The sequence below is a fragment of the Toxorhynchites rutilus genome, chromosome 3 (genome assembly GCF_029784135.1).
Source record: "Toxorhynchites rutilus septentrionalis strain SRP chromosome 3, ASM2978413v1, whole genome shotgun sequence".
Lineage (NCBI taxonomy): Eukaryota > Metazoa > Arthropoda > Insecta > Diptera > Culicidae > Toxorhynchites > Toxorhynchites rutilus.
The window spans coordinates 243,257,380-243,284,878 of NC_073746.1; the positions used below are offsets into that span (position 1 = coordinate 243,257,380).

The 27,499-nt window shown below is 39.4% G+C and overlaps 1 protein-coding gene across 26 annotated transcripts in view; it reads right to left on the reverse strand.

Annotated features, from left to right (window-relative positions):
* Positions 1–27,499, reverse strand: part of LOC129777265 (tropomyosin-2) — a 99,458-nt gene that overhangs the window by 50,255 nt on the left and 21,704 nt on the right. For 6 of the 26 annotated variants that reach the window (XM_055783466.1, XM_055783467.1, XM_055783461.1 and 3 more), the window contains exon 3: positions 3,763–3,896. In XM_055783466.1, coding sequence (XP_055639441.1) covers positions 3,763–3,896 — 134 coding nt within the window. Of the gene's footprint in view, positions 1–3,762; positions 3,897–12,375; positions 12,628–12,737; positions 13,182–24,568; positions 26,316–27,499 lie in introns of those variants that run through there. The other 20 variants (XM_055783465.1, XM_055783464.1, XM_055783469.1 and 17 more) reach the window with 20 other exon arrangements.

Consider the following 27,499-nt stretch of genomic DNA (forward strand, 5'->3'; position numbering starts at 1 on the left):
TCTTAGATTACTGAACCATATTCAAATTTCAAACTTCAAAGTTTATATTGAAATGATAAATTCTGAATTCCAAATTTGACATTACAGATTCTCAACTGGGGTATCCGATACACGGATTTTAGACTTAAAATCAATTCCCAGATCACATATCTGAAATTATATTTTTGACTCCCGATTTCTGTACCATATTCCAGATTCAGGTCTTAAATGTAGATTTTGGATTCCAAACGGAGTGTGGACTCCGATTCACAATTCTGATTCAAATTTTCCTACCAGATTTTAGATGCCAGATTCAGGTTTCATACGCAAATTGTGGAAGCAGATTACAGTCCGAGATCCCTAATTTAGATTCAGTTGTATATTTACAATTAATCCGAATTCAGTTATCAGGTTCTAGGTTGATATTTCGTTTCCAAATATAGATTTCCAGATAGATAGTTTTTATTTTTAGAACCGAAACGCAAATTCCGAAATCCAGTCTAAGATTCCGAATACATATTTCAAATTTCTCATTTGAATGACAAATATTTGTAATTAAATAATTGTAATACCACGTTTTAGATTCAGATTCCAGATAACGATGCTTATTTCGAGATTTCAGATCCCTTATTTCACGATCACGTTAGTGAGTTTAGTATCACAATATGTCGCCTAACATAGTATACTGTATAAACTGTTTTAATCTGTTTCAAATTGCAATCTCAGATTACTAACTAATATTTAGATTGGGAATTTCGTTCTTCAAATATTTAATATTTGAAATTTTAATTAAATTTCATATTCCGTTTGCAATTTTGCTCGAGATTTTAGATCCGGAAACTTACGTAGTCTCCTACGTAGACTATAGACTCAATGTTCATTCTTTTGTTGCTGATTTAGGTTCAGATTACAAATCATGAATTCCATATTTCTGGTTTTGATTCAGATTCACAATTCCATTCTAAATTCAAGGATATCAAACTCCTATCTTGATAGCCAGATTCTGAAAATCATAGATTAGAGAGCAGAGAGCTTTTTGGCATGCAAAATATACCAATTTTTATTGGGTAAAATAGGATAAATAGAGTTTATTGAGTTAAGTTCTCCCCAAACACGGATATCTGAATCATGCAGTAGAGTAGAGAGAAGAAACGATTTAGCGGAGACGAATGAATCATAGGATTTGAAGTCTCCGTGAACAAAGGAAAAGAAGAAGAAACGATTTAAAGGGAGGCGATCTGGCGTAATGGTTAAGATCTGCACCTCTCACGCTAAAGGTCACGAGTTCATTTCTCACTCCCGACATTGTGCCTTCGGAATGAAAGCAAAGTCGCGCCCGAGTGTCGAACCAGTAAGGAAGGCTGAAAGTCACTGTACTATAATACAGGTGCGTTATGGATTAAAGGCGTTGACTACGAAACCTCGAATCTTATAAGTTCCCTTATTCTAACATTGAATTCTTGGCCCCGTCAGGCTAATACCAAAGTTATTTTGGATAAAAAAAGATTGGAACATCAACTGACTCCAAAATTACAGCAGCTCAACAGAGATGCCAGATGGATTTATTTGATGTCTAAAAAGAAAATCATAGACAAAATAACGGAACGTAGTAATCCCTACGAATTTTACGTAGTTTTGTTCAGAATCAAAGAATAATTAAATGCCAATTTTATCAAAATTGACTTTTTTGCAGTTTTTGAGTCCTTGAGGGTATCTACATTGACCATCAAAATTTCAGAAAAAGTTAGTTCTACGAACCCCCTTTAATTGGAGTTCCAAATAATCGTTTGTTTGAGCATTATGAACAGTACATAAACACGTCGTTTGGAAAGCAGATGTTTTTATTGATGATTAAAACTACATTCATTTTCGTCGTCAGTCTTCCAAAAAATGGTATTGGAAGGGGATAGCAGCCACGCTTACCATCAGATCACCGCCACCGGTAACCGGTAACTCGTTACACACGTTTGCCTACTACCCAACTTTTCACCACGCCGTTTTCTTTTAGCTTCAGTGAGAATCTTAAAATTTCAAATACAGCAACATTTTTTTTGGAGAAAAGCTGCTCGAATAAATTGGAAAGGTTTCGGATGTAGAAAAATCTTGTCCTCTGATACATTTCTGCTTCGGCAACTAGGACTGCAACTTTGCTAAAGAAAGTAAACGACGGATCGAAACAAAAACGCTATTAAGGTTTTGAAAGTCTAGACGGCCTTTTCTGAATATTTCTCAAAATGGGTTCATGTAGCTTCAAGTTCTGAAATGTTCAAGTCCATTCAGGTTTTAATTTCATAAAAGTTATATAAAATTCAGCCAACTTTGGTCATAAGAAAATCTCAGTATAACTCTACATTTTTTATTTTCTACATTTCGGTCGAATTTCAATTTTATTTCAAAATTTTGACAATTTTTTAAAATCCATTTCGAAATCAAAAGACCCAAAAGCATGGAACTTGGATTTCTAATGTTTTGAAGGCAAGATAGGTGGATTGTTGTTTCAGCAACTAATCCAGTGACAAAAGAAAAATAATCTCCGTTGCATCGTGATGAGCTTCTCGTCGACGGCACGGCTAAATATTCATGCTGTGAAGATTATGTAGCATTTTTGATGGGATCTGGTTATTCTAATCAATTATAAGCTGATAAAATCGAATAATACAATCGCTGGGAAATGATATCTAATTCAATTGGTACGATTGAACCAAACACTAGCAACGATCAGTGAAAGTGAAAATTGATTTTAAAACATGACAACGCTCGGCCTCACATTGTCAAAGCCGCCTAAATATTTTTGAAAACACTCAAATGGGAAGTCCAACCCCACTCCGTTATTTACCAGAGACATTGCGCCTTCGATTATGGTTCTGTTCGATAACACATGGTTCGAATGATTCGGCAGTTCCATTCATATGAAGACATCATGTTTGTAGATGGCCTTTCAAGACGAAATTTTCTATCGTAATATAATATTCGTTTTTGAAGCTACATATTTCAAACAAAAGTAATTTTTTTGTTTCCGTGAAGTGTGACTCATTATTCGTCAAATTGCATAAACAACGAATAAGCCGTAGAAACTGCGACAAAAAAATCATTTGATTAATTAGAACAAAAATCCGACCAATTCGCTGATCAAGTGAAATGACTTCAAAATTAGGAAAAAATGGTCGATTATTCTGTTCCTAAAATAGAAGTCCTCACGGACTCGTCCAGAGTAAATATCGTAACTCTTGGAATCGATTTACTAGTTTGAATCCATCGAAATGGAGTCAGTTACTTTGCCCCCAAGAGTGAATTGATTTTTTCAAAATACCAAATAACCTCTGAAACCCTCTTGATAAGCCATACTTGATAACCTTCAGTTGATTACATCCAACCCTCCAGATGATCGCAAATTCATTACCACGATATAAGACATTGCAACTAATTGCGGTGTTCGGATGAAAACAGCAAATGACTTTCTCCCAATCGAAATCATCCGCAAGGCTCAGTGGCTCAAAGGATGATTCCCATTTAACCATCAGTTGTTAGCATCCGTCCAGCGCAAAAAAATTTCCCAAAACATTCTTTTTTCCATGCTCACTCACAGCCGTGTGCGCGGTTCAGTCGATCACGTCCTCCTCCCTTCCTCCCACAACACCCTGTCCGTGGTGAGCGAGAAGCTTGCTGGACAAAAAGTACGCCTCACCCCACCCAGTCACGGAACGAGGGGACTGGGGAGAACGGTGGAGGCGCGGCAGCGGTAAAATAGACTCCGAGGGGAGCGCTCGTGAACCCGAAACTTACCGTTCGCTCTCGTCAGCAGCCGCCGAAGCCTCTGACAGCTTAGCTGTGGCGGAAGCCAGACGTTCTTCCGAACGTTCCAGATCTTCCTCCAACAGCTGAATGCGACGGTTCAGAGCAGCGACTTCGGACTCGGCCTGGAAGTAGAGAAAAAAAGAAAGGGGGAGAAAAGATTGATTAGTACAATTATTACAGATATTTGTGCTAGGAGAGAAAAAGTTTAAATGGTTGGTATCCAGAAGAGAACGATGGGAAAATAAGAAATTCTGTTTTCAGGGAATGATCACTAATTATGATTGAATAGCAGCCTCAAACCAAATCAAGCTATAATCCGCTATGAGAATCGCACTGATTCCATGAGGCGGTAAACGTTGGAAACATAGCTTAGATCCATCAAAGCCCGTCTATTGTGTTGTAATACAATCACTGGTCGTGATGGCAGTTTTGCGTCTGAATGAGTGGTCTTCTACCAAAAGTGGACAGGCAACACGCAGAGAGGAAAGAAAGGGCTTGTTGCATAACCCATCTCTCACGAACGACGGTATTTATTTTAATAGAACTCCCAACCGGGGTGAACCCTGAACCGATTATCGAAGGGCGTTCGCTTTGACAAACAGGTACCGCCGTCCGTAATGTACTAAATGCAGTGGGAACCTAGAATGTGGAACTCGTTCCGGTTGCATGAACAACCGTGTCGTCAATACTGCGGGTACTGACAACTGAAGGTTTCAATCAGAAAGGTGGGGAACATACGACAACGATGTATGGATGGCCAATGATGTGTAACGGAAATGGTTGGGTTTTTATTGGTTTTGTTCGCTGAAAGTTTGTTTCCGGTGTTTCTATTCAACAATGTTCTATTCTCTCACTCTGTAGTTCGGTAGCAGCAGTTCACGCTTGGGAGTATGTTACAGAAAGCTAATTGGAGAACGTCATTTGGAATTATAAGTTGACATCGGGTTACTAAAATGAAACATAAGGCGTGACATAACCGCTAAGCTGAACTCCCAAAAATGCATGAATTGAGTAGCAGCTGTCGAAATGATATAAACACAAATACAAAGCGTTCAACTCAACAACAAGCTGTCGTGTGCTGTTTTCTCAGTATTTTCAGAAAAAAAGTTTTTTCGAGGTTTTATGGGATATACTCAATCCCATCCATTTCTAGCTTTTTTTACGATCTTGAAACCTGAATAGAAGACAGCAATTGCAGCAACATTGCATGACTCACCCAGAGATCGATTTCTCTTAGGTACTCACCCTTATTAGTGTCTACGAGAGCTTTTAGCACTCACTCTTAATTAATTTAATAAAGTTATTCAAGTGTCACAGACTCCTTTTTATTGTCTTCGGACAGCGGCAAAAGGAAACCTGTCTCCGTCATCACCGTCGCCACCACCACCGGTGCGGTGATTCGATGAGACGTTTGTAAGTCAATTATCAGCGACCAATTGGGCGGCGGCCTTGCGTCGTCGTCGTCTTCGTCGCCAGTGACGTGAAGAGACGCGGTTGCCTTTTTTTCGCGAAATGACATCATCTGAACACAAACGAGCAATACCAAAGAAGGAATTAAGAAAATTGTGAGGGCCTATATGGTCTCATAACACACTTGCTTGCGCTTGCGCTTACCAAACGACTGTGTGTCACTTTATGAAGAGCGTCTCACCGCTGCTAAACTTCGTTTGAGCAGCTGTCAATTCAACTTAACGTTGTGCACTGTTCAAATATGGTTAATGTTTAACCGGACGAGCACACTAAGCAAATACCGCGATGAGTAAGCGGGTAAAAGCAACGAGTCACCGTCGATTACCGCGCACCACTTTCGCTATCTGGAAACGAAACAACGAAAGTGACGTGGTTTGTGTTGACCCGAAACGGATGTTTCGTTATTCATCACTATCATCACACGTTGTGAAAGGAATACACGAGACTCAAAAATTTTAACTAGTGGATCTTGGGGCCCATTTGCTGGCCCCTATTCGTACCTGTTGTCGGTATTATACCCAACAATAACCTTATTTTGACAGTCATTGATGAACTGCCGCTCGGCGGCTGAATGTTGGGTAAGCTAATATTAGATTTACGCCGTCGTACACTCCACTTGCCACATTTGGCATTCCTGCCATATTGGGGCAGCAAACCAAAGTTACGTGTCTCCGACCATCACAAAAAACCAAGCCAACAAGGGCTCAAGGCCATCCACCACAGACCAACAGCCAGAACCCCGATCATTACGCACTTCCTTTGTCGGTCGGCGGCACCTCCCGAATACCTCAGCCAGAAATCAATCATTGATAAATAAACGCACCGTGGCTATCGCCGCTTCGCATCCAAGGCACGCACGACGTTCGCATTGAGAATCGAAGGCGATGCCGGCCGGGGCGTGGTAGTAACCACCTATAATGTGTCGTTGTGTATGCGCACGCGCTACTGTCAGTACCGTCATCATTAGCGACTGATAGCGGCGCGAGTGGTCTCGGATCGAAACGATACCACACATAAATCACCCCCCAAAATGATTAAGTGGACCCCGCCAGAGATAAATGCATTCCGTCAATTTGTCCTTAGGGACAATGACTTTCGTTTCGTGTCGAAAGAAAAAAGCTCAAAAGATTCCAAGGAAACCTTCTCTCGCGCCTCTACATACACAGATCTTAAGTTCGATACCCAAAACTCACCAACACCCATCGGCTTAAAATGGTGGTTGTGCTAGCAAGAGTTCGAGTCAGAGACAAAATGAATGCGACAAAAACATGATATCTCAGAGACTCCGAATACTCGAGAGCGTACCATCATCCATCCCTTGTGGAGAAGGAACAGAAGAATGGATGAGATCCAGAGGTGCGAGTTCCGGAGTGCGAGTGATGAGGGATCGCCTATATGGTTGCAATTCAAATTAGGAAAAGGTTATGGGGTTCAATTCAGGCGATCAATGTTTCATAGTAGCATACTTTCCGATTTTTTTCATGACACATTGCTCATTGAAACAACGGAAAACTTAATTATCATTGCTCATATCGCTTTATGTTCAATATGCAATACTTTTGCCTCATCAAAGTATCCTTTTATTAGGCATTATTTCTTAAGGAAATGAGAAGTCACAGGGAGCCAAAGCAACTGAATACGGCGAATTTTTCAAAACGCGGTTTCGAACCAAAAATTGCGACAAAAATCAGTGACTTGTGACTCAGCGATCCCCATTTTTTGGATTGTGACATTCGGATTGGAGATGAACTGTCATCGCCGTACTTATATTTCATTAAACGCAATGTTTCTTAACTAACTATATAATTTCATAACTTCCAACTCAAAAATACAGCAAACAAAAACGTCTTTCCGTAAAACACTCATTAGTTTGTTACCAAAGATTCCTGTATTCTATATTATATATTCTGCATTCGCCCTGTAATCTTGAATTGTCGAATTCTTGTATTCTTATTCTTCTTCTTAAATGGCTCTAACGTTCCTAGAGGAACTTCGCCGTATCAACGTAGTATTACTTGTATCATTTTTATTAGTACTTAAATGAGATTTCTATGCCAAATAACACGCCTTAAATGCGTTCTGAGTGGCAAGTTCTAGAATACACGTGACCACAGTGCAAGTCGGAGAAAATTTCTTTGACGCAAAATTCTTCCGACCAGAATGGGAATCGAACCCGAACCCCGGCATGATAATGTGTGACGCTAACCCCTGGACCAAGGTAGCACCTTCTTGTATTATTGTATTCTCGAATTCTTGTATTTTTTATTTTTGTATCCTTGTATCCTTGTATTCTTGTTTTTTTGTATTCTTCTATTCTTGTATTCCTGTTTTATTTTATTCTTGTCTTTTTGTACGCTGTCTTCTTGTATTCCTGCATCTTTGATTCTTGTATTCCTGTATAATACCGAATACAGCGAATTTCACAAGCATACAAGAATTAAAGGATACAGGAATACTTGTAGCTTTGTATTCTTGTATCCTTGTATTCGTGTATTCTCGTATTCTCGCTTCTTGTTTTTTTTATATTTCTGTATTCGTTTATTCTTGTATTATTGTATTCTTGTATTCTTGTATTATTGTATTCTTGTATTATTGTATTCTTGTATTCATGTATTCTAGTATTCTGCAATTATTATATGATTAGTGTGAAATAGGCGATAGTTTCAAAGAATTGATCGTTCGAATATAGATCAGAAGATGATGCCCTAATCACCCATCGTTATTTTTTTGGCAGGAGTGACGTCTCACCTGCAGAATAATTACTCATAGTTCACTTTTTTAGTGAAATTATTCATTCGGAGTATGCACCGTTTGACTCAGCAACTTTTCCCCAACTTTCTGGGGTAGAAGATGGGTTCAGAATGCATAAAAAAATATTACTTCGAGAGTTGATATGGTTTTTAGATTTTTTCACAGTATTCCAAGATTAACAATCATTGTTGTCAGTCATCCATCAGACAAATACATCAGGTGAGGTTACACGTCTGGATTCGATCCGTGTCGCACTTATTTCGGGAAGAAATTCAAAGAAATTGTACGTAATGTACTCTACGTGGTTTTATCTGTAATACAACCGCAAGGTTAACGTCGGAGTACCGTTGGCTTAGTAATCGTTTCTTTTAAGTTGCGGTCTTTATTATATGGTGAAATGTCATCTATCCTATTCCTGATCAAACATTCCATATCGACAGCTATTTGACTCATCGCTATTTCTGAGCTATTGAAACAAGTTTTAGGATCTACCAGTAAAAAACATAGAACTCGCAAACATTATATCATCCAAACGAACCACTTCGTTCAACCGCTCAAAATCTTGTTTCTCCAATGTAACGCTCTCGTTTTCGAAACTTTGAACTTACAGCGAAGTATAGGAATGAAAGACGTAGTTCTACGTCAAAAGGAAACAGTTTGATGTCATTTATATGAATTTGCTAAAGCATTTGACAGGATTCCAATTGAGATATTATGTCGCTTGAGATTTCTGAAATGCATTACCGGTTGAGTTCATTCGTATCTAAGCATTCGTTATGCTTTCTTATGCGTTACGTGCGTTACTTTCATATCGAAAGGTCACAGTATGTTTAGAGAATACGCTCTCATTCAGCTTTCGTAACGTGATCTTCTCTCCAAAATGCGAGTCAACACAGATTATCCATATCTCGTAAGTCTTTGATCCATTGAAGTATAGATAACTCAATGTAGGGTAAATGTAATCCATGACGCCGGGAAAGCACGCGAGTTTGTTGTAGGATTGGGCGATCTTCATAAAAAGATCGATCTTAATGGGTCGATTTTCTAAACGGCGCAGGGTTCAGAGATTAAATCGGAACCAAAGAATCGATCTTTGAGAAATCGAATGCCCTTATCCAATTTATTTACTTGTTCTATATAAGTATTGAATTTTCTTTTAATATGAAATAAACATTTCACATTTCTACTCAAACATCAAAGGCATTTTAGTTTGATTCTCAGAATGAAGGTAACAGAAAAAAACTTGAAGGCCCAGAAAAAAATGTAATTTCCATTGCATTCATCTTGAACCGCCATGGAATTATTTAATTGAATAAATTAATTGAAAATTATTATTAGAAATTCAACAACTGATATTCATCTAGAGCTGCCTTGACAATAATCCTGTTGAATCCGTATCCGAATCGTATCATATGCCTGGCATTCAGTTAAAATCTTGGTAGTATTGCCAGTTCTAGAAAAGATCGTTTCAGCTGGACCTAATGTCACCATCCCATTTCGTCACAATTTTCATTGTCAGCCTAGTGAATGTGATGATCTAAATATAACTTGTGACCAATACTTTTGTAATGATCGAACTTACAAAACTGTTACAAAACGAACTTACAAAACTGAGAGATAGTAAAGAATAGATCGATTTTCGCGATTTTTTTGTTGAGTAGGATAATCGATCCGAAAATCGGAAATCGAAGAGGAAGAGATCGATCTTCTAAATATCGATTCAAGATCGCCCAATACTATTTAATATCACTAATTTGACATCCTCGAAAGCTATCCGAATGCTGACATTATGTTTATAAAATTAATAAATATAAAAAAAACTCTAAGATCGAAAAGATCGAAGAAAAATGATCGATCTTTACGATTTTTTCGGGTACAATGAACCGATCCAAAAAATCGGAAATCGAAATGGAAAAGATCGATCTTCTGAGAATCGATCCAAGATCACCCAATCCTAGTTCGTTGTACCGGAGGGTTTTCCTAGACAATCGGTTGACTTTCAAACAATAAATCGGTACTGTGCCACACCACTCCCTGCTAAATTTTCGAAAATTTGATTGGCGTGAAGCAATCCAATTTTCGAAGGCGGAAATAGAAAAATCTTCCTTCGCAGAACTGTTCACTAACATCCTCGATAGTATAGTGTTCAGTATCCCCAATGTAACAAATGTAACCCGCGACACCGGGAAAAGCGCGCAGATTGATCGCAACCGGAGGGTTTTCGCGAATAAGCAGTTGGCTCCCAAACAATAAATCAGTATCATAAAACAATATGTCGTTAAAACTATTAAACAACGCTCTTCTCTTCAACTTCAATGAATTTACTAAAATCTATTTGCTGTTTTTATTGATACATGATTTTTTCATTCGACTAATATTTGCATTTCTTGGCGTACTCATAAATCTAGGTTTCATTCTTACCCAAAATGGTATGATACTAAATCAGGCCAAAATATACCACTTGTGTGCTTTTGGATAGAATGCAGTAATCGACGTAAAGTTGTTGATTCATCATGCTTGAATTAAAGAACTTTTCATTTTTTAGTCATTTGCATATGACCTAACAAAACCATATATGTTTGATGAACAGCTGGTCTTTGCACGTTCTAAGACAATGTTGAATTCAAAAACAGGTTATTGATCGGACCCAGCTTTCACGTTGATTTCATCAGTCAAATTTCGTAATATTGTGTATTGCACTCTGCTGTATGAAGTTGTCTGTCGGATCTATCCACGAATCAAACAATTTTTGATTTCTTCACTAATCCAGCTAAAACATATGCCATCTAACGGAACGAGTAATAATCGGACGAGATTAAAGATCCGATTACTCCCAATTGGGAGTTCCAAGTATATTTTAACGAGTTTAGCAACGTGAGACTGTCAGTCTTCACGTTGCTAAACTCGCCCAAATTGTTTCCTTTATGTCAATCCACAAGCACATGGAATCAATTGAAATGGCTTAGCGGGTAAACTCCTTCTGCTTGAACAAGCTCTTCTTGCGTTTGGCACGCATCCTCATTGAGAAATGTCTCCAACTCAGCTTCACACAATAAAATAGATTATTTTTCCTTACTGGTGTCAATTAATTTGCTTTTGAAAACTGCCAGAGCAGATGATTATAATCACTCCATTGCTGTTATTAGCAAGAATTGCAACTGTAAATCACATTAAGGTAGTAACGAATTAACATAATTACTAAGAATGGAAGAAAATCCGACAAAATGAAGAAAAAATGAGAAATAAATTTATTCTTCACTCCAATTAAATTGTTTCGAACAAGAACGAAAAAGAAAACGAAAGTAAATACACATACATCAACTTGAGTTAATCCTTTCCGTTCTCCTTTCATGTTTTTTTTCTCATTACAAATTCCGAACACGAATTCGGAGAAAAAGTGTTGAGGGTAATTTAATCATAACCGAAAAATATTGCTACTGTTACTTATCGGAATTTATATCAGCCTAATGAAATTTTTCAATTCAATCCAACTGAATGAATTGCGTAAATCATATTATTCAATCGTCTTTCGTCACTCGATGGTGTCAAACAGATAACAGGTTTTCTGCAACTTCGCCGAGAGCTAGGATTTTACTTCGAACCCAATTGTAAGTGATTTGAAATAGCAGTGCAAAGCAAGCCGCCCGGCTGGTTGGTGCCGGTAGTGTGTGTGAGTGTGTGTCGGAATCGAATCTATATCAATGACTGACACTTCTCGCACACACCATCGAGAAGCATGCGCGCAAGGCAGCTCCCTCCAGAAAGGTGGTGTTAGTGTAGTGGTGGCGATGATAGCATGATTCGAATTCCAGATGTCGTTCTTTCTTCGGGAGGAAACCAACACGCACACACCCACACATCCCGGTGGTGGCTCACTTGACTTAACTTGACGTTCGTACGGTGGTTGAATGGAAATGGAATTCTAACCGTACAAAACGAAACCACTTGTTAATCCAAATTGGGTAGTATGTTTTTCAGGGTCCCTCGTGTACATTTTAAACACATTTTTAGGGAAATTTCACTTTCGACATTCTATTAGTTTTACTTTTGATGTGGCACTCCTCAATACAACCACAATTAGAGGTTTGAGCCTACACACGCAACTGTAGTGGTAATTTTTTCCTTGTAGTTCTCCGAAATTCTCAATTTGCAGTATTTTTTAATGAATTACTAGCAAATTTCTAACACAAAACACTGTTCGCCACCTTGACGACATATATGCAGACATGGTGACGCAAGAGCATCGTCAATCAAGCAGTTGTTATCTTCTCCTTGATTAATTATTTCTATTTTTGTCAACACTGAAACATTAAAAAAAACTGTTTCCTGTCCACACCAATTAATTTCCAGAGAGAGTATTTATTCAGTCGAAGAACTTACTTCCTCACGTCGCATTACTTCCCCCTGCAGCTTTTTGTGGAACTCCTCGCACTCGTCCTTGTACTTCTCCATCTCCTCCTTGGTCTGTCGCATCTTCTTTTTCAGCACATCCAGCAAGGTGCCACTTTGTTGCAAATTCGCAGCCATTATTTTGCTATTTGTATTCTCGCTTTTCGAACTTATCTAGGGTGTATACACTAACTTCTTCTAATACTAATTCAAATTTACTCCGCCACTCGATTATTTTGTATCCTAAATCAACGCAAACACAATTAATCCCGGGCACAAATTTTCCTCCCAGAGGTAGGATATCACAGAGCTATTATCATTGACATTCGCAGGAAATTTATCCACAAAATTACCAGAGAATGAAAATCTCAATCACCAGCAGCACGAACACATGCACGATTCTTATGCTCGACACGGAACAACTCCGCTACATTGAACAATTTTTATGGACACATAAGAATTATTCCCGAATGTGAACTTTTGCTTTCTTCCTCTGATCAATAACTCAATCACAAAAAGAGCACTCTCGAAGCTTTGGACAATCTCTCGCCTCTGGAAAGGATATTCGTTGGCGAAAATTTAATCGAACTCCGGTCCGCACGATCGGAAAATATGTTCCACACGATAGTCACGACACAAAAAACGATGAAATAAACCCAAAAATGAAGGAAAAACGCATTCGCGCACACAATGAGTAAACGAGACGGTTATAGTGTGAGCGAGAGAGAAAGAAAAGTAACTCCAAACTGTGGTCAAGCAGCAGCTAACCAGCCGCAACACCGTTCCACGCAAAATAGTACTCACTTCGTCAACAACTACTACAATACTGACGGAGCCACACGAAACCCGTAGCAGCCGAGACTGAAGTCGCGTTGCGGCCCACAGAATTTCAAGATGGCGACGCGCCTTATGAGCTAGTGTAGTGGTGAGTGGCCAATCCATCCTACAACCGGTTGCTCAGTGCTCCCTGCCGATGTTATTATTTTGGTGACATGTTCGAGTTCGGCCCAAACTTTCTCCCTTGAGCTGAGTCCGAAAAAGGATAAAATCGCAACATGCTTTGCGAGCAGTTGAAATATGGCGATATGTATTCCCTATCCATTTTTTTCCGGCGGTAGCTGCTAATCTGAGGAAGAAACTCACGACCACCTGTATACTGCTGGGTCTATCAACTTGGCTCGTGTGAAATTCACTTCCAACAGCCTCTCATCGATGCTGAGTGACTGCCGATGGAACAACATTCGGTGTGTCGTTGTTTCCGTTATCAAACAGCATAGAAGCGCGTGCATTTATGACTCAACATTCTCGGATATCGCGGAAAGAGTTGCCAGTAGTACGATGTTTTATTTGTTGAAGTATCAGAATTTCCCCAAAATTTCAGATTATATTGTTGATTTCAGTCGAAAAGGAATCAATTGTTCGGTAGCTCATCTGAGAAAGATAGGTGCAGAGCCTGTTAAGCCAGCAACTACTAAAAGCAGAAACAAACAAATCAAAAACGCAATGTGTGGTAACTGTTTGTTCTTCACTTTAATTAAAATTTTTCGAACAAGAACGAAAACGAATTTGAATACATATACATCAAAATTGGTTAATCCTTTCCCTTCTCATCGCAGGGTTTTATAGCCATAAATTCAGAACACGAAGGTTTCGAAGAAAAAGTTTTGAAAGATTTAATCATAACAGAAACATATTGCTCGAGTAAATTATCAGCCAACCATCATATTTCATATTTAATACAGAAACATCCAAATTAGTGGATTTAAGTGAGATTGTAGAAGTAAAAATCTTGAAAGGTTGTGGTATTTGGGTGTTATTATTATGTTTGTCCCAAAACTACATTATAATTGTTAAATTGTTATTCTTCTTTTCCTTTGTTCACGGAGACTATGAATTCAATGATCCATACATCTCCGAAATCTTGGTTGTTTGTCAACCAATTTAAAGCTCTCTGACCGCTCCAGAAGTTGTTCTTTGACACCAAATCCTACCTTTTTTTAAGTTCGCTGCAATATCATTTAGAACAAAGCCTGGTTAGTCTTCAATGAGAATTTTAAAAAATCAAAATTTTCACTCCACTTATAATAGTCAATTAACTTTCACCTTAACGTTAAAATATTTCATTTTTTTCTTGGAATACGTCATATTTGAAATATAAAACAAGAATATTTTTTTAAGCTGTGTATAATCGCGTCTAAAACTATTGTATATTGTATAAAATATACAATTTAATCGCTATTTTGTAACACTAAAGTTTCTGGACGACATGTTAGATTGAAAGTAGCTTGTGTCTTTTATCAATGGGTACGTCAAAGGCGTTCAGGTAAACAATTTATTGACAATTGCCAACAAAATACTTACCCACAAGCAGCCTTCGTATCCTAAAGAGCATTTTAAGTATCAATGCTTTTAAAATTGACATAATTTTTGATATATTCACACATTTTCCAGCGTTTTTATAGATATCTCTGTAAGTTCAGCCGGCTATATGAATATTCCCAGACAGGCTACTAAATAAGAATGATAATATCCTATACGGCTATCCGTTTGATGCTCCCACAAGTTATTATACTTCGATAATGACGGATTCGAAAAAAAACGAGCTTGGCTTTTGGGATTTCATCACTCTTCATAACACAACAAAATACGTAATCGAGAGGTTTGAAATAGTTGTATAAAAAGAATCCAAAAAAAAAAATGGTTTCAGCTGCTGAAACTCGAAAAAAGTTAAAAATTTGCAGGCCCGTTGATTTTTACTGCAGCATAAGCAAAGCTCTCTCGGTTCAGTGTGTTTCGATAGAAAAGCTTATATGCTATTTTGCTAGCAGGCGATATCGTATAACATCCCCGTATTCCATATCCCATATTCTCTTATGTATTACAATAGAATTTCGAAGCGCTCGCTAAACAATTTTTTTATTTCTTCTCAAAACCAGCAGATGCTTTTTACATATTATATGTCTACCAACGAAAGAAACACCACCAAAGAATACCTTTTTTTTATCGAAAACAATGCTTTAGAAGGACAAATGAGAGCTGAAGTCAATTTATTGTTTGATTCTTTGTCACAAATTTGTTATGAATCAATTTGTAAATGACATAATGATAATATTTGAGGGCGGTCCGATAAGTACATAGCCTCAGCCCCCGATGGTGTCAGTATCGCAAGAGAGATTACTTATCACGTAGTACATTCTCGTAAACGGCTACTGTCAAAATTTCAGCCGAATTGGATTCGTAGTTTTGTTTTGACCGTGCGTGGAAGCGGGCGTGTCCGCGGATTTTGGAGAAATGGAAATTCCGCCGTCGCCACGGCCAATTGGTCGAATTGCACTACGAACTGCTGCCCCATCCGACTTTTTTTTGTTTCCAAACTTGAAAAAGTCACTCGCCGGACAGAAATTTGAGTCGAATGAGGAGATCATCGCCGCCACGGAGGCCTACTTTGCATACCTCGAGAAAACGTATTTTTCAGATGGAATAAAGAAGGTGGAGCATCGCTGGATCAAGTGTATAGAGCTAAAAGAGACTATGTTGAGAAATAAATCGCCACTTCTCCAAAATTGTTGTTGTTTTTTGTAGACTTATCGGACTGCCCTCGTATAACGACATAGAAACTATTTATGACCACAGTTTTTTTCAAAATGACAGTTTTCTATAACGATAGTCTTTTGCGATGTCGCCGTAGAGAAGTTTAACTATATCAATAAAAGCATCCGAAAATCAAAAAAGCTCACTATCCAGATTACATCATTACACTGCTTCAAATTATGTACAAATTTCACTGCAAGTTTGATCGAGTTTGAGAATTTTACTAAACTAGGCAGTTATTCTCTGAGGATTCAAGTTTTTTCAATTGATAGACATCTTGTGTTATCCACTCAGCCTCTAAATAACATCTCAAAAACAACAGAGAAAGAAATTATATCAATCCCGAAATGCATTTTATACTTATTTCTACTACGATTCTATTTCAATTTTAACGATAACTTAAAACTGGTCGTTTTCAGTGTTTTATCTAGATGAATTGCATAAAATTGCATTGCGATATGTAATTGAATGTATCGTGCGTTGCTTTCCACTACTTCTTTTAAAAAAAAAATATATTTTACGTCTCAAAATAGTATTTTACGCTATTGAAAGCCCTGGGCAGTGTTCAATTTTAATTTATGAGAAAATTCTTGACCAATTGAAAAACAACTAAAACATAAAATATGATTTTTCAGCAACACTGCAATTGTGAGCGACCTCACGCAACAGCTCACACTGGCACACAACGAGGCCACTCAATGAATATATTAGATATGATTTGACCTGCCGAGATTGAGAGAACAACACTCACTTCTCTCATGACATCAACCGTGAAAGGTCGTACACCGGAATTCATTTCTTTCATGCTGTGGTGAGCAACGTGAGAGAATTCGAAAAGTTCTTGTTCCTCACGCGTGTAACCGATGCGCAAGAAATCTTTCGATTCATCGATAAACGTAATTTACAATGATACAAATAAGCACTAGGGAAAGCATTAGAGAATCGAAATCATAATTTAATCAGTTCAACCGAACTTGTCCACGAAAGCGACAACTGATCACGCTCGCTTGTGCGTAATTCGGTAATAACAATAGATACCAGACTGGAAACACCTGTAAAAGGGTGGCGCTTCCGCTCCGAATATTGGGTTTTAGAATAATAACAGTAGCAGCATTACTCAGCGAGCCCCTCCCATCGGTGCACAACACAAAAGCATACTTTGGGAGACCAATGCGGGACACTGCAGGACAGAACATTGACACAGTAGTTTTTTTTCAATAATCAAAATATACGCGAGACTGAATTGAGATTGCCGTGTAGTGTGTGACAGGGTACATAGGCAAGGTCTTCCCAGAAGGGGTGATTCAAGCGCACATTGTTCGGCAGAAGACCACGCGTCACAGCCCAGTGGCTACGCGCGCAAACAATACAATCGACTGGTTTAGTAATCGTGATCGCAACTGATAACGAAGGTTGTTGTCAAAACGAATTTGGTGTTACAGCAGAATTATTTTTAAACCCGGCTGATATAACGAACACCAATTGAGGGGCTATATAACCATCTGCGCGATGGTGAAAAAAAAACAAGTTGGATATTGCAATGCATCTAAAAGGTGTAATATTTCATATGTCACGATGCTCTTAATTAGTTTGTGGTTTGAGGGTAAGTTACCGCGCGGTGCAAAACCCCAATACTGATCTCCTGATATAAACGCACCACGCTAATGCACTGGAAACGAAACTCCAATCTAGGTTACGCTCTTGACCCTCTAAAAAGTACATTACGTTGTCCCGAAACAATCGTCGCCGAAGCCGAATAGCCTTCACAAGACGCGTCGCGGCGCCAGGAGGCTTGTGTCGTATAGCCACAATCCATAATAAATGTACGATGTGGCGATAATCGTTACACCTCTCCCTCTCTCTCACGTACGCTATTATATCATACCGGTAGTCCTCCCATAGCGGCCAGCATCAAGTGCGCGCGGCACTGCCGGCCACCACAGCCAGGGTAAACAGGGAGAAGAAACAATTCCTTAAAAGGAGAAAATCACACTCGCGGCGGCGCTTGTGAGCTTGTGGCATTAATAAATGTACACATGTATATCACGGACACGAAACGACGGCCCGATCGCATCAGGTTACCACAAAAGCGCGCCGTGTTAGGCTGCTGACCTACTGAACCATATGTACGAATCTTCTTCTGTTTTCGATGCTGAATGTGGTGTAAAGAATTGTAAAAAGATTACCTTGTCAGCAGGACATTGGAGGAAGCTGCACTCATTCAATTCTGATGGGGACTGCGGTAAAATCAATCAAGCTTTTAATTGCGTCGTCACGCACCAACAGCAACAGTTGATGCCATGGGGAAACAACAAAGCCGTTGTGGGGTTCACTGATTGATTCGTGCATTCGCTACTTTCCGACTTCGGACAGAAACCGGGGTAGATTGCTGCGTTGACGGATAGATGGCAGTGCGGATTTTATGGTGAGTCACAGTGAGTAAAAGAGCGATGATAAATGTTCAATATTTCTTGCCTTGCATTGCCAGTGTTATGGCGGGTTTACATTAGGGAGATCTATAGCTATAGATGGATTTATTCACGTGAAAATAGGTGTAAACGGGTGAGAATAAATATGATACACTTATTCGAGGTATATATAACTTGAATAAATTCAGCATATGTAAACGCTTGTGAATTTCTCACTGGTGAGAAATCACTAAAGTTGGATGCAGTTCTACTTTAGGCGAATAAACTTACCGAAAATATGAATATATTCATTATAGAAGTTCACGCTAGTGTAAACGGTTGATGCGATTTCTATAAATCTCATCATATTTCTTCACATGAATATATCACTGGTCTAAACCCACCCTTAGACAGGCACAAGCATTAAACTACTCTTGAATTCGGACAAACGTAATGAAACATTAATAATTCATACCAGTCGTAAGCTTAACGTTGATAGAATACCAAATATGTTGCTAAAGTTGGCAATAATTTCGCAATTCGTGATAGCAGATGAACGGACCTCGCCTATTCCAGAATGAGCACTTTTCTGTGTAAAGCTAGCCACTCCTGGTTTATTTTACTGCCATGGGCAGTCTCGAGTGGTGTGTTTGTTTCGTACCGAAAAACCAGTGCCGAATTTATTACTGTATAAATATTTACAAGAACGCGCCTCGCGCCTATGGTCATAAAGAGGGGTACCGTTACGCAAAAGTGATAATAAATGAGCGCAGTAGCAAGTAGTAATATTGCGTGTGCACACAGTGTGCGCGACTCATATATTTATCCACCTAATTATCCGAACAGTAGCAGTGGCATCTGGTGCACAAATGCTCTGGCGTCACACGGGACGGATTCGGCTTTTGAATTCGCTTCACACCTTTTATGAAACACAGAAAATAATATCATGACAAAGAGTTGGATCGCTTTCACACGACTCGCTAACCCCGACTCAAACTCTGATAAAAATAAAAATCGCGATCGGAATCGAATGTTGACATGTTCATCAATCGATCATCGAACCGAAAGATACGTTCGCACATTGATACGGAGGGGCGATGAGACCGGTGAAAACAAGCAGTTGAACCTATTATTCGATCATTCGGACCGAGGAAAAAAATAGGATGTATAAACGAACAACGCGCGCATCGTTTCAGCGATGATGATGATTGAATTAATTGCTGATCGGGGACGGATGGATGATTTTGGTTGTACTCGTGAAAATTATTCGGGTGGAATAATAATTGTAAATCAGAGGTAAAATATATTTAAATTGCCGTCGAAGCTTGAGCTGCTCCGATTGCTTCTTTGTAAAAAAAATCAACGTCAAAACGCGAGGTTTTGTGACATAGTACATAGTATGCCTCAAATACATTCCCAGCTGTATTTGACAATGTGGAAGATAGGTCAGAACCTCACCTATCAGATTCTATAGCAAACTTAAATTGGAACGTTTTTCCAATTGAGTTATTAACTTAAGAAAAAGTTGATGAAGAGAAATCGATCAAGTCACTTACACCCCTTGCATTCTAAGCCCCTCAAATGTTAAAGAATTCTGTTGCATAGTATCTAAAATCGAAGTGAAAAAAAGTCATCGCGAGATTTTTTTATATACTAAAAAGCAAGCGAAAGCGAAGAATCGGACGTGTGCATGCTTCCACACGTTTTACTAACGCAATTAATTTCAAATATAGTGACTGAAACCGATGTGCTCTTCTGAACAAAAGATTTCACAGATTTTCTCTGAAGTTAGCTGCATTCGATTGAAAATGTTCGGTAACGAAACGAGAGTCTATGTTTAGACGACCATCAATCAGTTCAATAAGGGTCACAATGAAGCGCACCTATCCTATTAATCATGTAGTTTTCTTTCAATTGCGTGATGTTCGGCACGTATACTTGAGAATGAATCGTTGAATCAACTTGGCAACTCGCATGGAAAAAAGGTAAATTATTTGCATTCGTTGGATTCAATACTAATGTTGTTTTTAATTTTTCCAGTCAAAAATGATGAACATTGTTGTATTGATCACACAACGTCTAAAATTTATTCTGATAAAAGAACTTTAATGAGATTTTACTGCATGACAATACGGCGGCACACAAATCAAATGTCATCGAAGATTTCAAATATTGAAATCTCCCTCTAGTTACTGGAACTCTGCATGATTTTCCAGATATTTCGATACAGTTATATACAACAAATCCTTCGCCATATAAAAAAAAACTGTGTGGTATGTTTTTTTCTATTTATTTTTAATATTAAATTAAATTTAAATTTTAAGCCATTCCATCAACGAATCGTATCGAATAACAAGTTGTCAAAAATATTCGATAAAAAATCAGACATTAGGCGATTAATTGAACATTGACTACAAACATCGATTATTATTCTTTGCTTAGCAATCTAAGCAACTAATAAACGAGGCGAACGAATTTTAAATCGATCAATAATCCAAAACTCAAAAAAACATTGTTCCGTTATTTTTTATTCCACCTATGTTAAATTTAGTCTGTCATCTTGCCATCTTGAAAGACTATATATACTATATAAGCATAATTGTTATTCAACGTATATTCCGTTCGTATTGCTGTCAAATAAGTCACAATTAATTTCTACTGTATCTATATCGTTATTAAAAACATATATTTAATCTTCTTAAGAAAATTGTTATATTTATTTTTTTTATATTATATATTTATATATTTTTCAAACCCAGGAGTGCGTGTACGAATCTCATCAGGCAGCTGCTTTTGTAGCAGCTTTCGCTATTGAGCGTTAACAGATATTGCATAGCACATCGTTGGAACTGCTAGGAAAACATGATAATAAGATTTGGATGACTTTATACAAAACCTCTTCCGTGCTGGGAAATTGGGGCCCCATGGGAGGGAAACACTCTTGCAACCGAGAAATAATTCAACGAATGTAAGTTGCAGCTGGAACAGCGGGATCCGAAGTCCTGAAAGACGTGCCGCGAATATTGAATATATGGAATCATGCGGCTACAATACTGATGGCCTGTTAGGTCAATTGATATGTCAGAAAGTTTTTACTGTTATGCCGAAAAAGGACATTTTTATTAATTAATGCTTTGAAGTGAAACCATTCAGAAAAAATTGCCGCTTCCAATTACCAGAACCATAATAAGGAACAGTGCAACAATTTCTCAGAAGGCATCGATGTTCTTAGATGAACTTCACATTCTCAATATGGTTTTATCTGTGCCTTTTTAGATATAAAAAAACGCGATCCCTGAGCATTTGATGAAGCTTAGTTAAATAAATCGCTGATCTTCATCTGCAATACGCTCTATAAGCGCAAACAAATGGCGTTTTTGTTGCAATTCGTGAAGGGTGATGAAAAGGTAAATAATTTACATCAATTTTGAACGATATATTCTTTAGACAATCGACATAAACCATTAGTCATTCCCAAAGCCGATCTTCACCCGAAGAAAGTCATGCTATGTGTCGCTCTATGTGCTCCTATCAAGCAACCAGACGATAAATTCCAATGAATACAGGACAAATTAAGGACAGGGACCCATTCAGTAATAGTATAAATTATGCTTTTAATTTTTTCCATAAAATCGGCACGAGCTTTCCGGTTAGCTCAATATTTTCCAAGAAGTTGTACAGAAAGATAAATGGTAGATGAATTGTAATCACTGGGCTACTGCCCGGTTAATGTTCCGACAAGGTTTCTTGTAGCCACCAGACACTAGTTTTGTGTTTTGTAAAGCAGGGGTGTATCATTGTTTCTTAGATGATTTGTGTCCTAGTAAAGTGATACGGAACATATTTCATAACACTAAACTAATTATAATAGGTTGATGAATCTGAGGATCATATCATCTTGAGTTTTGAATCCAGCAATGCTATTTGGAAATTGAATTCATTACAAAGATTGTACGTGATGTAGTTTGTTTCAAAGTCACAACTTTTCTGATCTTGCGATAACGGGAGCTCCGCAAAAACGAGTGTGTAGCAATCCACTGCAGACTATTTCGTGAATTCATAACAAATCACTGAACAATGTTGAGATGCTGTGTTTGTACACATTGTCAGAAACAGTTCTAGCAGAAGCTAGCCGAAGACAGCGTAAACGGAAAAAAGTGAAGAGCGACAAATATCATAACGTAATCCTACGTTAACTATGCGGTCATAATTCGTATACAACCTTCCACATTTCTTGTTAAAAAAAACATAAAACAAAAATAGAAACATGCTTCAACTGAAAATAATTTTTTTCTAAAAAAAAAATCCACGTGGACAAAGAGTATGAGAAATGTCCACGCTTGTCCACGGAGGGGGAGAGAGGAGTCTAAAATCGAGCTTTTTGTGTCCACGTGGTATGTGGACAGCCCCTAACGATTGATTTGCAAAATCAGACATCACTAATCACTCCACACGTTTGAAATTTGTTGTTCCAAAAATGCCTTTTGCTGTCAAACCGTGCTGATTTCGTAGCACAATTTTGACGAAACAATTTTTCCACAATGCCGAGAATTTCCTTATGTTGATTGGTTGGCGAAAAAAAATCGCATTCTAATGTGTGTTCTATGTTATAAAATAACACATTTTCGGAAAGAAAAATCATCAACGGAACTTGTTTCTGTGAAGATTTATATTATAATGTTTCAGAGAAAATTCAAACTAATATATTTGAGTAAGAAACAGATAAAACGCGTTCTGAATATTCAAATAACATCATGTGATGATTTTCATTCAAATTTTACAATTTGAACTGTCTTAAACCCTGATAATTCGATGGTAAATAAATTTAAAACTTTTGTAGATGTCGACACTGTACCTTAGACTGTTCGAATTGACAGATCATGCCTTAACTGAAGACTGCATTGTGACAAAAATTCCAAGATAAATTCAACCATATCTAACCTTTTTTCCATCTTGCTACAAACGAATTTCATGCAACCAAAAGATAACATATTTCCAAAAACTATATCAACAACGATTTTCTCAAAACGCTTCGCTTCGCGGCTAAAATAAGCGCACCTTGCGACGATCGAAACCAAACAAGTGAAAAAAAAATCGCGATAAGTCACTTTCGCGAAAGTACGGCAAAATATATAATTCCTCTCTAACCATCTTCGCGTTCGGGTCAGTCCGGGGAGGGTAATAATATAGCGCTGATCTCATACCAATCTCAACCACTTTTAGCCGCTAGTCTTGTTTCGAAGCCGCACACACATATGCGCGCAGCTTTTCGGGACCCGAAATTGAAATCTACCTCCGCGTGCGCGCGCGATCTTCACCCCAAAACCCCTAGCGGGAAATTTGTTCATCCTGCACCGAAAACGGCAGACACGGAGAAGAGCATTAATTAAAACCAAAGTTCGTTTTGGCTGCACTCGTTGCGGATAATAATACGGTCTTCATTCGCCGCAACGGCAGAGTCGTTAAGAAATGGTTGTAAATTGGTTTCTAACGCAAACAATTCTCGCGCTGGTTCAGAATATCATGCTACTATCATCATCTTCCCTCTCTTACCGCGAACCGAGTCACGGCCACCACGCAGGGAAAAACCTAGGTTTCACACGCGTTATTCGTGAGTGTGGAATATTTAGGTCTTTGTTATATCAATAGCGGGAAAAATCGGCGCACACGGGAGGAAAATTTCACGAATAAACAACCCGCTGTTACAACCGTGTTCGTTCTAAAATACACACGCCAAACGTCGTCCATTAGAGCCGTCATAAGCGGTAGCGATTTCGTTCGCGCATCCATACACACACACAGGCACATAAACAGTGTGATGTGTTTTTCGGGTGATCAGTGCACACACAGTTTTCGCTTTCCTTTTTTTTTTTGCTTTTCGGGTGGATCGTGTGTGGGTTGAAAAATGTACCGTTTGGTTGCGATCTGCGATCACGAAGGAAAATGTCTTTTTGGAAAATTTCCTACCTCTAAAAATAAAACCGACAACATTCTTGATGAATTTTGCTGCTGCTGAATTTGCTCACACGGCATGCTGCGATGTGAGATGCGCTTCAAACAAATTGTTTCTTGCTGCTACGAGTGTGAGCTCGGTTCACGGAGGAAAAATTTCGATGACAGTGGCCGTTTTCTTCGCTAGCAATGTTTTATATGAATCGCTGTGGAAAAAGATTGATAATAATTACCCGTTTTAGTTGCGTTTTCATGATGTTGTGCAGTTCGTTTCGAATTATGTTGAACTTCATCATCGTGTCCGAGCTAAAGATGGACCGTCCGAAGGCCAGCCCTGGATAGTCTGCGCACCGCTTCTGTCTCCGATGTTCCCGTTCGGCGATGACCTCTGTCCGCTCGCTGGTGCACCTCAGCTTGGCCCATTCCGCCACATCGGGATCGTTTTCGTCCGCTGCGATTCCATCGTCGCTCGGTGCTCCATCTCCGGACGCCCGTTCCAGCCTCGAACCATCGCCCGCTGACGCTCGTACCTTCTTCCGCAGTTTGCCGCTACCATCGGATGTTTTGGAAGACTTTTTGCTGCTGGGTTTCTTCCGGCTCACGACGCTTGCGTTACTGGAATCATCTGAGGACGGACTCTTCTTGCTGCGTTTCAGTTTCTTACTCACTTCCTTGACTAGCTCCTGACTGCTGACCGTTTCGCCCTGTTTGGACACTTCCATCGGTTCTCCGCTAGCAACACTTTCTCTTCCATCTTCGTCCTCGTCATCGTCTATGACTATCACATTACTAGTGGTACTATTGCTTAGGTCGCTACTAACTAGACTATTTCTGTTGCTGTTGCTGCTGCTGCCTTTGTTTTGTTTTCGATCATTCAACTCATCCGTTTGCTCTGTTGGCCTTGTAACATCCTCAATTATACTTTCACTGCTATCGCGGCACGGCTCCACTTTCTGGCGAATATCCTGGCATTGAATGGTGCTATTATTATTTACAACATCGTCATCATTGTTGGATTTGCCATCATCGTTGTCCGCATCGATTGTCATCAACATTTGTTTGTCTTCCTCCTCCTTTCCGATGACACTTAGCTGGGGATTTGCATTTTCGTCATTGCTGATTGTGTCTGTGTTTACTATACTGCTGCTAGTCAATAGCGACGAGGATGACGAGCTGCTGCTAATGCTACCACCTCCGCCTCCCGTGAATGTTCCGCTGCTGTCGAACGCACCACGCAAAGCTGCAATCACGTCCTCCGCTGGTACCGTCGATTTCCTGCCACCACTGAATCTCGGATGATGCTGGTGACCCCGTTTTCTACCCGTGCCTCCAGTCGGAACGGGATTATTTTCGCACATCTTACCAACAGCACCACCATCGGCTATACGGGCCGAACTCGTCGATCGTGGTTGTTCTTGTTTTTTACTAGCTGCTGTCACTGACACTGAGCTACGTCTGTTGCTTGCTGCTTTCGCTGCTCGGTGGCGCTTCTTTTTCGCCCTGACAGTCGTCGTTCTCGCTCGTTTCTTGTTCGCCACCAGTAGCCGGCCACAGTCGATCGACGCCAGCGCTCTCTCGTGGCCAGCACTGGTACCACAGCTCGCATGGCGGCGTGAATTTCGTGCTTTCTTGGCACGCGTTGCACAGTTTCCATTGTGTACTCTCTTCTGGCTATTAAAACAACCGGTATCACGTTTTCTGTTACCATACGATATAACTCCTATCATTTTCTCCTCGGAATAAATAAACCACGATCCTCAATTATAAACAATGCTGCTTTCTCTCCATCCGTTTGCCGAATCTATTGCCGTCTATTTTTTTGTACTTCAAAATAATACACTACTGGTGGCTTGTGGCTTGGAATTACAACGATAAACTATTGAATACTGCTGCGCAGCAGCACGGGATGCGATTTTCACTGCATCTCGCCTCGCCCAACAATGAGTCGGATAGTGTACTTATCTCACATGAATGAAACTTCGCTCCGCGAACGTCTGCGACCGGTCAGCCAGCCAGCGAAATGGCAGCCGGCATTCGTACCATTCTTTTCAACACCCCATCCCTCGTGCTCGTGATCACATCCACCCCCGCCGGAATTTTCTTTCTATGACGTCTCACGGTCCCGTCATCTCGTCGCGCGATATACATCGCCAATCATCCCCCGCCAGGTCTGTATAATTAGACGATGATTGGTTCTTATCGAACGTTGGTGCGGACCGAGTCGCCTGGAAGAACCCATTAGTCCGCATTCATGAACATCTTCCGCGGAATGCCATCCGCCGTTGGTACCGCAGCTTCCGAATTCTTTCGAATCACAATCTTCCACGCGCATGAGCTGCTACCGCTGCATAAGATGACGCCATTTTCAATGCCCCGAAACCATGGGTATGTGCGCGCACCGCGCGCGATACTAAAAATAATATCTTACGCTCTCGTCTTATTTTTCGTCTGATTCATTCGGCCCAAACGTCCGCGTCTACGAAAATTCATCTCTTGCTACCGGGAAACATAGCTCGATTTGAAATCAATTTCCCGTCCGCCATCTTATCAAGCTGTACGCAATCAAACTGTTACACAACTCTGTGACGGCGCTCGTTGCAGAAGAAATGCAGGTGAAATTCCTACAACCCGCCCCCGCATCCAAAGTGCATTCTTTTTCCGTTGTTCGCCGTAACTAAAATTAACATGTGCAAAAAAAGACCGATACTGGCATGATTTATGTATGTCGTTTTGTTTTTGTTCTTAAAAAATTAAAAACAAGCACGCATGCAGACAAATTCCCACATTTTTCAATGAAATCTTCAGCTCAAGGGCACCCGTCCTCGCCCATTATCGTCAATATTTTTGTGACAGGTGACATTCCGCTCACGGAAAAAGAAAACTGCACGGCGTGCCGTGTGCGTTCAGCAAGCATGTAGGCGTAGTTAGCACGTATGTATCGTGAATTCTGGGCCAGAAATAAACATTTGCGTGTGCTGCGAAATTTCATTAATGGTTTTTTATTCGGAAAATGAAAACAATGCTGTCATCGCCAGAAATTGACCCACGCTTCTTCTGATGCGGTTAGAAGGGGTTGATTTTGTTCTAACCCTCTCCCATGTAAAAAAAAAACATTCGACATGCGTTGCGATACGAAATGTCTTTAATGCTCTGATTTTATCTCT